The following is a 12,082-nucleotide window of genomic DNA, read 5'->3' as shown; positions in this document are numbered from 1 at the left end:
AACAATCTCTCCTGATGCCAGCATCTCTTATAACAAATCTTCAGAGTATGCTTCGAGACTGTTACCAGAGATTCCCATCTTTGCTTCCTGCAACACCTATAACGCAAGTTCCACCGCTGCCGCAACTCTTTCAAAGATGACGGCACAGAAGGCGGCGAAATTAGAGAAAGAATATCTGATCAGGACGGGTGGTATGAATACCTTGTTCCCTCTCCACCACAGGCAACACCAGTGGATTCTCCACCTGTGGATATTGGGGGCTTCCACAATTTGATGGATCGTTCAGCTAAAAGATTTGTGCTGTCATTGTTAACGAAAGAAACAGACTGTTTTCTTTATGACTTTAAAGAACAAGCAAGAAAGACTGTAAGGGCCATACCTATAGTTGATTTTATCTCGCAGGAGGGTCTAAAAGCCATGAAGAACCCAGCCACTGGCCTCCGCTCATTCCACATCTGGCGAAAAAAAATAATCTAAGGCCCAGACAATCACCATCTTGCTTCATAGATCAGCCAAAACCAGATTCGGAAGTGTTGCAGGCTGCACAGCGATGCTAAAAAAAAAAAACCTTCTATGCCAATTACATTGCCTCCGGACAAAGATGGTCGTAGACCGGATAGCATCAGAAAGAGTTTTTCTACGATGGCAGCCCTATACAGTTAAGGCGGCAAATTCACTGGTCATTCTAAACCTCTATGACCGCCAAATGTGGTCACATATATCACCGTACATCGACTTGCTACTCGAGGATGCTAAAGCGGAAGCACGTAAGATCTTGCAGGAGGGGGAGCGGGTCTCAGCAGAGATGATTGACTACACCATAGACATCTCCAATATAGGTTTCAGACAATTGGCAGGATCTGCAGTATTGCGAAGGCAGGGATGGTTAAAATCCACTTCCTTTCGTTTGGAGGTCCAAACAAGAATCCTGGACATGCCATTCGATGGGAAGTCTTTGTTTGGCAAACACATAGATGACCCCCTACAGTCAATAAAAGCATATACTGACACAGCCAGATCCCTAGGTACCCTGCAGTTCCGTAAACAGCCCTTTCAGGGGCTAGAGGAAGAGGGAAATTATTCATTTCGAGCAGGTTATCAACAATACAGGCATGTCCAGGCTCCACAGTACCGCCAACAATACAGACAACAACAGCAGCAGTATAGAAAACTTTCAGCTGCGGCGTATAAACAGCCCCCCAGGTGAAAGTTACCTGCAAGGGGCAGAGACAATAGAAAATCATGATCTCCAATATATACCAATCGCCTCCACACAGTATGGGATCGGAGGACGCACTTACATCATCTCCAATAATGGTCCAGTATAACTTCCGACAGGTGGGTTCCGGATGTAATTTTGAGAAGACACTCACTAGAATTTCTTCAGAAACCCCCAAACACCCCACATTGAGGCCCATCACGGCCTCGATTGAAACAACTTTTAAAGGAATTATCCAGCATGATAAAGAAAGGAGCAATGGGGACTGTTCCAGAACATCAGAGAGGAAAAGGATTCTACTTGCGCTTCTTTCTTGTCAGGAAGCCCTCAGGAGTATGGCGTCCAATACTCGACCTTCGGAAGTTAAACAGTTTTCTAAAGAAGCAAACTTTTTGTATGGTGACCCTACAGGACATATTACAACTCCTGAATCACAGAGATTAAGTGGCGTCATTAGATCTCCAGGACGCGTATTTCCATGTACCAATACTCCCGGCTCATCGCAGATTCCTATTTTTCCAGATAGCAGTAATACACTTTCAGTTCCGATTATTGCCTTTCAGGCAACAATCTACCCCCAGAATTTTCACAGATGTTACCCCTAGTTGCGGCTCATCTCAGGCAACAGGGGATCCAAGTATTCCCGTACTTGGACGATTGGCTTCAAAACGGACAGCGGAAGCAACAGCTACCTGCCTTGTGTTATTCAACAGACTGGGCCTCACAACAAATTATCAAAAGTCACAGCAGAAACCAACAACAAGGTTGACTTTCTTGGGACCCATTCCAGACACAGTACAGGACAAAGCCTTTTTCTCCGAGAACAGACAGGTGAAAATTCTCCAACTTGCAACCAAACTTTCCCAAAGAGAGTCTCTTTCTGTCCGAATAAACAAATTGTTTATGGATATGATTTCCTCATGCATTCCCTTGGTCCCAAATGGTCGCTTACGGATGAGGCCCCTTCAACAGCAACTCGACGAGCAATGGATCAAGACATAGGGCTCGTTCAACCCTATTCACATTACCCCAACAATGAAATCGGAGATGATATGGTGGGCACAACCCCTCAACCTAATGGAGGGTCTCGGATTCTTACAAATGATACCAGATTTCATATTAACTGATGCTTCGCTAGAAGGTTGGGGGAGCGCACCTCCACAAATTGAAGATCAGTAGAAAATGGCCACAGAAGAGAGAAAACTCCAGATCAACCAAATTGAACTCAGGGCTATTGCCTTTGCATTGAAGGCATTTCTTCCCAAAATCACAGGCTCTTCGGTCCTTATTCGGGAGGGACACATTTCCAGACGATATCGACTCAAGCTCAAGACATCTGGAACTGGGCGCGTCAACATTGCATAATCTTAAAAGCAGACCATGTACCAGGAGTACACAATCTCCTTGCCGATTCATTAAGCAGAATCACCATTCCATACCACGGATGGGAATTATATCAATGCTGGACAAAGGAACTGTTTAAGCGATGGGGAAGACCGAAGCTCAACCTGTTTGCAACGAAAGCGAACAAGAAAATGCCTATACTTTGCAAGTTGGCATCCCCAAGAGGGTTCATGGGGGGGTAATGCATTTTTGATGCAATGGTCAGGAGTATATGCTTGCGCCTTTCCGCTGATTCCATTGATCCCAAGGATAATAAACAAAATGAAGAGAGAACCTTGCAGACTCCTTTTGATAGCCCCCAGCTGGCCCAGGCAGTACTGGTTCACCGAACTCCTCCTCTCAGAGCAACCTCACTGGCAACTCAGGGTGACAGCATACCTGTTGACAATGAATAGGGGCCAGATACTGCATCCGGACCCAGCATCGGTTCACTTATCAGCCTGGATCCTGAATACAATGAGTTTGCATCGCTAGTCATTCCAGCATTCTGCAGAGAAATACTGGGACAGGCAAGAGCCCAGGCAACAAACAAAACTTATAAGCTCAAGTGGGAGCGCTTCTGTCTTCAGTGAAAGTCCTTGAACATCCACCCACTTGAAGCACTGCCAGAACAGATTCTTCCGTACTTACTCCACCTGGCGAGATCTAAACTTTTGCATTCTTCTATAAAAGTACACCTGGCTGCAGCTGCGTGCTTTAGACGCACCAATAACGCACCATCGTTGAGCTTCGGGGGCTGGGTCTCCCGCATAGAGGGATTGGTAGAAGGTCTAAAAAGCTTGGAGTTTACCCTATGCTGTTGTGCGGGTGTACCCTCTGTTTTGTTGCTAATGACTCAGAATGCCAGGTTTGTCCCCACCCCCCAGTTGATTCGCACCCCCATCTGGGCTAAGCTTTGTCGGCTCTGTCTAGTTCAAGGGTTCATGGTTGGCCTCTTAACGCAAGAACATTAAGATCTTGGTAAAAGGTTCACTGTGTGGTTTTCCACTAGTATTGTGTGTTCTAAACAGTTATCTAGGAGGAGTAAGTTGATGCAAGTGTAAGTATGGTGCGCTGCTGAGTAATGGGAGTAGTCCACCATAAGGGGGCGCTGGGTACATCACACATCTAGGAGGCCGAGGTTGGTGAGCCAATCTTGCCCCTTTACATATAGCTCTGGGGTTCCCCCGTGAGGCTGGTGCGATTTGTTCTGGGTGGTGCCAAGGGTGAAATTGAAGTTTCCTCCAATAATAAGGGGACCTTCAGCAACAGCTACGATTGTCTGGAGTGTGCTGCACAGAAAACATTATTGCCCATTGTTGGACACGCAGATTGCGACGCCGTCCCAGAAGCCATTGACCGCTATCCATCGGCCCACCTCCCCAGACTTATGGTTACTTGCAGCAAATACAGAAGAGTAAGCAAAAAGTATTGTGGTACCCCCTGATTTGGTGCATGCGAAAGCATGGCATTTCATAGGAAATTTTAGGGAGTGCAAGCTGCGTGTGTCTGTGCTTAAGAGGTGAGTTTCCTGGAGGAAGCAGATCTGAGCCTGAAGATCTTGGAGTTCCCCCAGGATACTTAGATGTTTGGAGGAGTTATGAAGGCCTCTAATGTTGTAAGTGGCGACTTTGAGGGATGTGGACATAACAGACGTGGCATGACAGATGTGCGAGAGAGAGGACGAGTATCTGCCTGGTTCCAGTTGAGGTTGTGTTGGTGTGTGTATTTAGGTGTTGGTGTGGGTACCCCCTCCCTCACCCGCTCCCAAAAATAAAAAAGGAAACATTCAGAGAGCCAAACAATATTAACGACCAACTATAGGCAAGGGCACATCCTGTGTGGCTACCATGGGGAGTGGTCACACACATGCAAGAGACCCCACCGTTCAAAGTTAGAGAGGACTCCTCCGTTCAAAGCCATCTTAAAGTCAGAGGGGTTTTCGGCGGTCAAGATTTCATGAGGCGCTTCAGTCCCTGCCAGGGCCAAGCCAAAATGGAAGAGTTGATCACTGTTTACAGTATAGACTTATTATTCTTGTTGCAGTGCTATTCAAACGCCAAAAGGACTAACTGAAACAATCCGATTGGAGTGCTTTAATATTGTGTCCTTGGGGCAGTAGTGGTAAATAACAGTCACTCATAGTTTCCTGCCCAGAAACAAAAACTGCACCCACAAAAGATAGTGATGCAGCTGTAAAATCCTAATGACCCGTTTTAAGTTGACATTTTATGTGGACCTGAACTGGAGTTGGGGAAGCCCCATGCTGCTGGAATTTATGTACTCGTTTCGGAGGAATCAGTCCTGGATATAGGAACACATAAGGATTTTTTTAGTAAAATCATTTGCTTTGAATTGGGTAATTCCACTGCAAGTGAACCAAACATTTACTCTATAAAATGCATCCTCCTTAAAATCATTCCTAAACCAGCCTCTCTAGGCATTGCACCTTTCCAGTTCCCAAAATTAATGCACTGCTCCTTCTTGGTAGTCGGTGAGAAAGAAACTGCTCACTGGGATGATAGTACTGTTTTTTCCCCATTGTAACCCCAGTTAGTGTTTGCTATAACATTTAAGTGTTACATACAATTTCCTTTGTTTTTGTACTGTTTTATATTACGTTCTTTCCTTGTTAACTAATTTGAGGAGGTGTTCTTGTTTTTTATTCTTCACTGAGTTGTTTTGCTTAATTTTTGATCATGCGCTTTATTCTCTTCTCTCAGAAAAATACAGTCTTTTCTTCACTATGTAAGGAGTTAAAAAAAAAAAAACTTGGTATTTATTGAGGAGTTGAAATATTGTGGTGTCTTTTTGTCACGCATCACCTAACTAGTCTTCTTAGAATATATGAAGTTTCACCAATATGCAAAGGAGACCATTGAGGCAAATGACACTCGTTACTCCTCCTTAAGGCACTATTGCTTCCTTTTAGTGTACAATATTTGTTTTGTTTGTCGTGTTCATTCCTTACATGCTTTTCCACATTTTTACTATACATTTTTTAACAGGCTGTGAAATTGTTTGATGATTTGCTGTGCGAACTATCTAGTCAGGCATCTGGACTGACAAGCCAAAATGCAGAATTGCAAAAAACACTGAGGACCATTTTACAGGTAATTATATAGCTGTGAGAATATGATTTTATTTCAGCCAGTGGTGGAGCCTGTTGTATCAATTTCTTGTTTAAGATTCTTCCTATACAGTAAACTATTTGCCTAAAAAATCATTGTGTAGAAGAATGTCAAGACATGTAAACAAATAAAATGCATCTTCAAGGTGAAGATATAGGGCCTGATTATGAATGTGTCAGTTTTTTCAACCCCTGTGAAAACCTTTTTGTAGGATACAAAATTCTGAGTTGGATGTTTAACGCTCCTGGTAGTTATCAACCGCATTATATACCTTACCCTTTGGTAAAATGTGGTAGGTCAAACCACCTGGATTTGTATTTTTTACAAATCCATTTTATGGATCATATTGAAACCGGATACAGGTAATAAAAGCAGCTAATGCAGACAGTGGGACTGATTTAGATCCTGGTGGAGGGGGTTACTCCATCACAGACATGACAGATATCCTGTCCGCCGTATTATGATCCCAATATAGCCTGTGGGGATTGTAATATGGCAGATAGGATATCTGTCACCTTTGTGACTAAGCATTCCCTCTGCCAGGATCTAAATCAGGCCCAATATTTTTGCTACTGTTAGTGAACTCCTGTACTTCCCACTAATAAACATCACATCAATCACCCATCAGTTGTTAATAATCCCACCATCTACCCCAGATCCTATGATGTTTGAGGGCAGTCCCTAACCTTGTACATGGTTTCTTCCTGTATAGTGCACCAATCAATTGCTGTGCACCACCTCATTACTGTAGGGGGGTTTGGAGATTTAAATCTACATGCAGTATCTCTTTTCGCAATTATCGTAGCCACACCTATTAAGGCCTGTTTTCCACTACTGTCACCCATGTTGTCAAGGATTGCCAAGAGGCCAACTTTGTGTTATAGTTGTATTGGTTTGCTAGCACTCAGGTTAATACTGTTGTTGTTGCTGACCACTGTGTAATTCTAGGGCACGTCCACACCATGTAGAAGTAGCCAGTGTTTGGTCCGCACATCGGAAGCAAGTGTGGGCAGGTAGTTTATTCGTATGCCACAGCTGTATCAGCTAGATATGTTGAGCTAGATATAAACCATCCAGAATTTTGCAGAGAAAAAATTTACATTATTTACTATACCATACTAATTTTATGTGGTAAGCACCAAAATCCAACTTTTCCCCATAATAGGTGCTGTTTATCATAACCGATAAATAACATATCCCCTGGTATTGTCATCAGATATGGTAAATACCACCTATTCCTCCAACCAACTCTGAATTGAAGCCATAGATTCCCACCATACCCAGCTACATCAATCCTAAGCCATCCTTCTACCAGGGATCAGTTGTCAGAGTTCCAGCCACCCGCAACACCGTTGCTACCTCAATCTTCACCTCCTTCAAATTATCCTTCTTCCTCCGACGAGGACCAGGAAGAGGGTGGGATCCAGAACACTGCCTCACTTCCCAGTGAGTGGAATGACTACCAAACACAGACACCATCCCTCTCTACTCCACCACCTGTAGATTGTCCACCACAGGACATGTGAGGATTCCATAGTATTATAGAATGAGGTGCCAAAAGGTTCCAGCTTTCCATTGTCTCAAAACAATTTGATTGCGTTCTTTACGACTTTAAAGAGGATACTAGAAAGTCAATTTGTACGATCCCGAATGTGGATTTTATTTGCAAAGAGGGCCTTGAGGTTATGCAGACCCTATTCTCAATACCAGCAGTACTTCCCAGATTGGATAAAAAGTACAAAGCGCCAGAGAACTCGCCAACTTGTTTGATTGGTCAGCCCAAACCTGACTTGGTGAAACCCATCCTCTCCTCTTTCTGTGTGAAGGAAGGAAGGCACATAGATACCATAGGAAAGAAAATCTCCACAATGGTTGTTCAACGGTCAAAGCAGCAAATTAATTGGCGATCCTAGGACAATAAGACCACCAAATGTGGTCGGACATTTCCCAATATATTAGATCTCCTTCCCAAGGATGCTAGATCTGAAGTGTGGAAGATTTTACAAGAGGACAAGAAACTCTCCACGGAGATCACAGACTGTGCCATAGATGTCTCATCTACTGGCTTTCGGCAGCTAGCCGGAGCAGCAGTATTTAGACGCCAGGGATGGCTAAAAGCCACTTTGTTCTGCCCGAAAGTTCAGATGAGGGTACTAGATATGCCATACCATGGAGAACTCCTGTTCGGTAAGCATGTTGATGAGGCACTACAACCTATTAAGGCAGAGACAGCCAGATCTCTGAGTACCCTACAGTTCAGAAGACAGCACTTTCTAGTAGCCAGGGGTCGAGTGCTTTACTCCTGCAGAGGCGGTTTCCACCAATATAGGCAATACCAGCCTTATCAAAGCCAGTTTCGCACAGCCACAACACAACAGCAGCAAAAACAACCCTATAGGCAATCACTGTCGGCAGCCTGCAGACATCCCACCAGAGGAAAGTCTTTCTGTAGAGGCAAGGACACTTCCAGGAAGCACTGACCTCCATCAGGTGCCAGCCACCACCCCCTATTACAATGCTCAGATAGGGAACAGAATTTCCAGCTTCTCCCACCAATGGTTCAAGATCAAATCAGACCAGTAGGCCCTCAATATTATTACCAGCGGTTATACCCTGGAATGCCAACAAACCCCTCCAGATGTACCGCCGTGAGGACCCCGACCTGTCAACTTGAAGGAGCTCCTTGTGCAGATTAACACAATGATTGACAAGGGAGCAATAGAAATCATACCAAAGTCTCAGAGTTGGGCAGACGTCTATTCTGGCTTCTCCCTTATTCGAAAAAAGACAGGAGACTGACGCCCCATCCTAGATCTTCGACTACTAAGTTCCTGAAAAAACAATCATTCTGTATGGTCACTCTTCAGGATGTATTACAATGCTCAAGGAGATCATGTGGTGGCCTTAGAGCTTCAAGACGCCTATTTTCATATCCCAATTCACCCCAGCCACAGGAAATTCTTACGCTTCAAGGTAGCTGAAACTACCAGTTGAAAGAGTTACATTCAGTCTGAGATCAGCTCCTCGAGTGTTCACCAAAGTCTTGGCTCCGGTAGCAGCATATCTCAACAAAGGGGAGTTCAAGTGTTTCCGTACTTGGACAATCGGCTCATGAAGGCGAACACAGTGTGCCAAGCAGCCAGGGACACATTAACATGCCTATCGCTTTTCCAAACATTAGGCCTCTCAGTCAGTTACCAAAAGTCATAACTAACTCCTATGACCAAAATCATCTTTCTTGGAGCTGTACTGTATATGGAACAAGCAAAAGCCTTTGCCTCCCAAGAGAGGCAGAAAGAAAATCGCGATGAAGCGCTACGCATCCACAAAAGAAAATTCCACTTCTGTCTGAATTTACAGATCTTTTCTGGGGATGCTCTACTATTGCATTTTGTTGATACCAAACAGCCGCCTACACACAAGATCACTTCAGGAACAGTTGGAAAACCAGTGGGTGCAAATAAAAGAACCTTTTTGACTATAGAGTTCAAATATAACCCTCCATCCCCCCAGACGCATCCCAGGAGGGATGGGGCGCTCTTCTCAAAGACCTGACAGTTAGATGGATCACCCAAGAAGCAACGCTCCACATCAGCTTGCTAGAATTAAGAACCGGCTTCCTAGTGCTCTAATCATAGCTCCCAACTGGCCACACCAGTTCTGGTTTACGGAGCTCCTACTCGTCTTGGAGCAGCCTCACATCCTGTTGGAACTAATACCGTACTTAGTAACGATGAAACAAGACTAGGTCAGTCATCCCAACCCAACTTTTCTCAATTAATTCACTGAGCTAAATGTTCCAACTGATTGTTGAGTGGTGCTTGCTAATGCTAGTGCGCAGACTACAAATAAAACATACAAACTCAAATGTAAAAGATTCTGTATATGGTGTAGTGATTCCAACATCCACCCTTTCACATCTGATCCAGAACAGATACTTCCATATCTTCTTCACTTGGAAAAATCAGGTCTTTCACACTCATCCATCAAAGTACATCTGGCAGACATTTCTAGGTTTTGCTGTCCTGCAAATTCTCCATCTTTATGGTCCTTCATAATAGTAAAACAATTCCTTAAAGGACTTTACAGATTGTTTGCTCCAGTAAAAATCCCTCCTCCTCTATGGCATCTCAATGTTGTACTATCGCAAATGATGAAACATCCATTTGAGCCTATACGCAAGGCAGAGTTGAAATACACTTCCTGGAAGACTGCGCTTCTCCTAGCACTTACTTCAGCAATGAAGGACAGTGACATCCTGGCATTTACAATCACTCAGCATTTTCTGCAGTTTAAGTCGGACACTGTTATCCTCAGAACTAATTCTAAATTTATCCCTAAGATCCCTTCAGACTTTCATCTAAATGAAACAGTAATACTGAAAACCTTTTTCCCAAATCCTCAAACTCCAGCAGAAAGAGCGTTAAATTTCCTAGTTCTCAAACAATGTCTCAAATTCTACATACAAAAAACTAGCGGCTTTCGTAAAGCAGATCAATTGTTTCTGGGCTATGGACAACTCACAAAACAGATATCCTATTACTAAATGGACGATAGCATGGTGGATTGTTTCCGCCATACAGTTTTGTCATCAGCTAGCTGGAAGGCCATTGACAAACAAGGTCAAGGTCCACTCCCCCAGAGCTGTCTCCACCTACGCAGCTCATTTTGCAGGTGTGCCTATACAACAGATATGTAGCGCGGCAACTTGTTCTAGCAGGCACACCTTCACTCTGCACTACTGCCTTGATGCTGCAGACCGAATGGATGCAGCAGTAGGACAAGCGGTTCTACATAATTTGTTTAGATAAGGCAAGCCACTTATTCTTTTCCCACCTTCTACTATTTAATCTGCATGGCATTTGTGTGTGTGTGTATATGTGTGTGTGTGTGTGTGTGTGTGTGTATATATATATATATATATATATATTTTTTTTTTTTGTGTTTACTGCTAGCTATTCTGATTCAGGCATATGAATCTATGGAAGTTACCTCAGTGCTGGAGGCGAAAATAAGTTACTTACCTGTAATTGTAGTTCTACAGTGTTGGTATCATTCATAGATTCACATGTGACCCCCCTCCCCCCCCCCCCCTTAAAGGTTCACCTTAGGTCTTGGTCTTCTCTACATGACTTGCGCTGGAAAATCTGAGAGACTGGAGCCTCTGTGGCGAGTGTTCTAATGTGTAGTGTCACCTGTGTGGCTGGACTTTGGTTCATATATAATAACACTAATAAGCTAGTCAAGTGAATTTCTTTTACATTAACTTCAATGTATATTTCATTTTACTGCTTTCTGTGTACCGTGGGACTCCCACTTCGAAATACAGTTACAGGTTAGTAACTTATTTTCTTTCTCGGCAACCATAGTCGAAGCCCATGTGTGTTACCAGCTAAGAGAGGTGTCACTATACCTCGTGACTCAAAGGACTTTGTCAAAAAACAAAACTGTAGGAAAGCACAGTCTTTCTTGGCATGTTACCCATAATTTCTGCCCGTTTGTCAGTATGTTCTGCCTGTCTCACTGGGATCCTGCTGGTCTGGACCCCAGTGCTCATAGTTTGTGGCCTAATTTGTGTGTTCTCAGTAGTGCTTAACTGTGTCACTGAAGTTCTGCTAACCAGAACTTCAGTGCTTATGCTCTCTCTGCTTCCATATTAGTCACTACAGTTTAGTGACTTCATATTCCAATTCCAATTGGCACACTGGACCCCCCTTATTAGTCCCTAGTATATGGTACGTAGTTCCCCAGGCATTGTGGTTCCAGGAGATCCTTATGGGCTGCAGCATTTCTTTTGCCACCCATAAGGAGCTCAGACAAACCCTTCTTCAGGACTGCCACTACAGCCTGCGTGAAATAGTATACACACTATTTCACAGCCATTTCCACTGCACGTAAGTAACTTATAAGTCACTTATATGTCTAACCTTCATTTACTCAAGGCCAGGTGCAAAGTTACTATGTGTGAAGGCACCCTTGCACTAGCAAAGGTGTCCCCACGCTGTCCAATGCCATTTTCCCAGACTTCGTGAGTGTGGGGACCCCGTTACACGCATGCACTACATATAGATTAATACCTATATGTAGCTTCACAGTGGTAACTCCGAATATGGCCATGTAAGGTGTCTAAGATCATGGAATTGTCTCCCATTCCAAATCTAGTTTTGGGGGGCAATCCCATACATCCTGGGGGCTCCACCATGGACCCTCAGTACTGCCAAACCATCTCTCTGAGGCTTGCACTGCAGCTACAGCTGCTGCCACCTCACAGACAGGGTTCTGCCCACCTAGGGTCTGAGCAGCTCAGTCCCAGGAAGGCAGAACAAAGCATTTCCTTTGGGAGGAGGCT

At 44.1% G+C, this 12,082-nt stretch overlaps 1 protein-coding gene across 2 annotated transcripts in view; it reads left to right on the top strand.

Moving 5' to 3' along the window:
• The window catches only part of FIRRM (FIGNL1 interacting regulator of recombination and mitosis), a 1,527,986-nt gene that overhangs the window by 87,847 nt on the left and 1,428,057 nt on the right, over positions 1-12,082 (top strand). For both annotated transcript variants that reach the window (XM_069231089.1, XM_069231088.1), the window contains exon 4: positions 5,611-5,715. In XM_069231089.1, coding sequence (XP_069087190.1) covers positions 5,611-5,715 — 105 coding nt within the window. The remainder of the gene's footprint in view (positions 1-5,610; positions 5,716-12,082) is intronic.

This window comes from Pleurodeles waltl, chromosome 4_2, assembly GCF_031143425.1.
Source record: "Pleurodeles waltl isolate 20211129_DDA chromosome 4_2, aPleWal1.hap1.20221129, whole genome shotgun sequence".
In the NCBI taxonomy this organism is placed as follows: Eukaryota; Metazoa; Chordata; class Amphibia; order Caudata; family Salamandridae; genus Pleurodeles; species Pleurodeles waltl.
The sequence above is the reverse complement of the archived record's forward strand: the minus strand, read 5'-3'. Positions and strand labels throughout refer to the sequence as shown.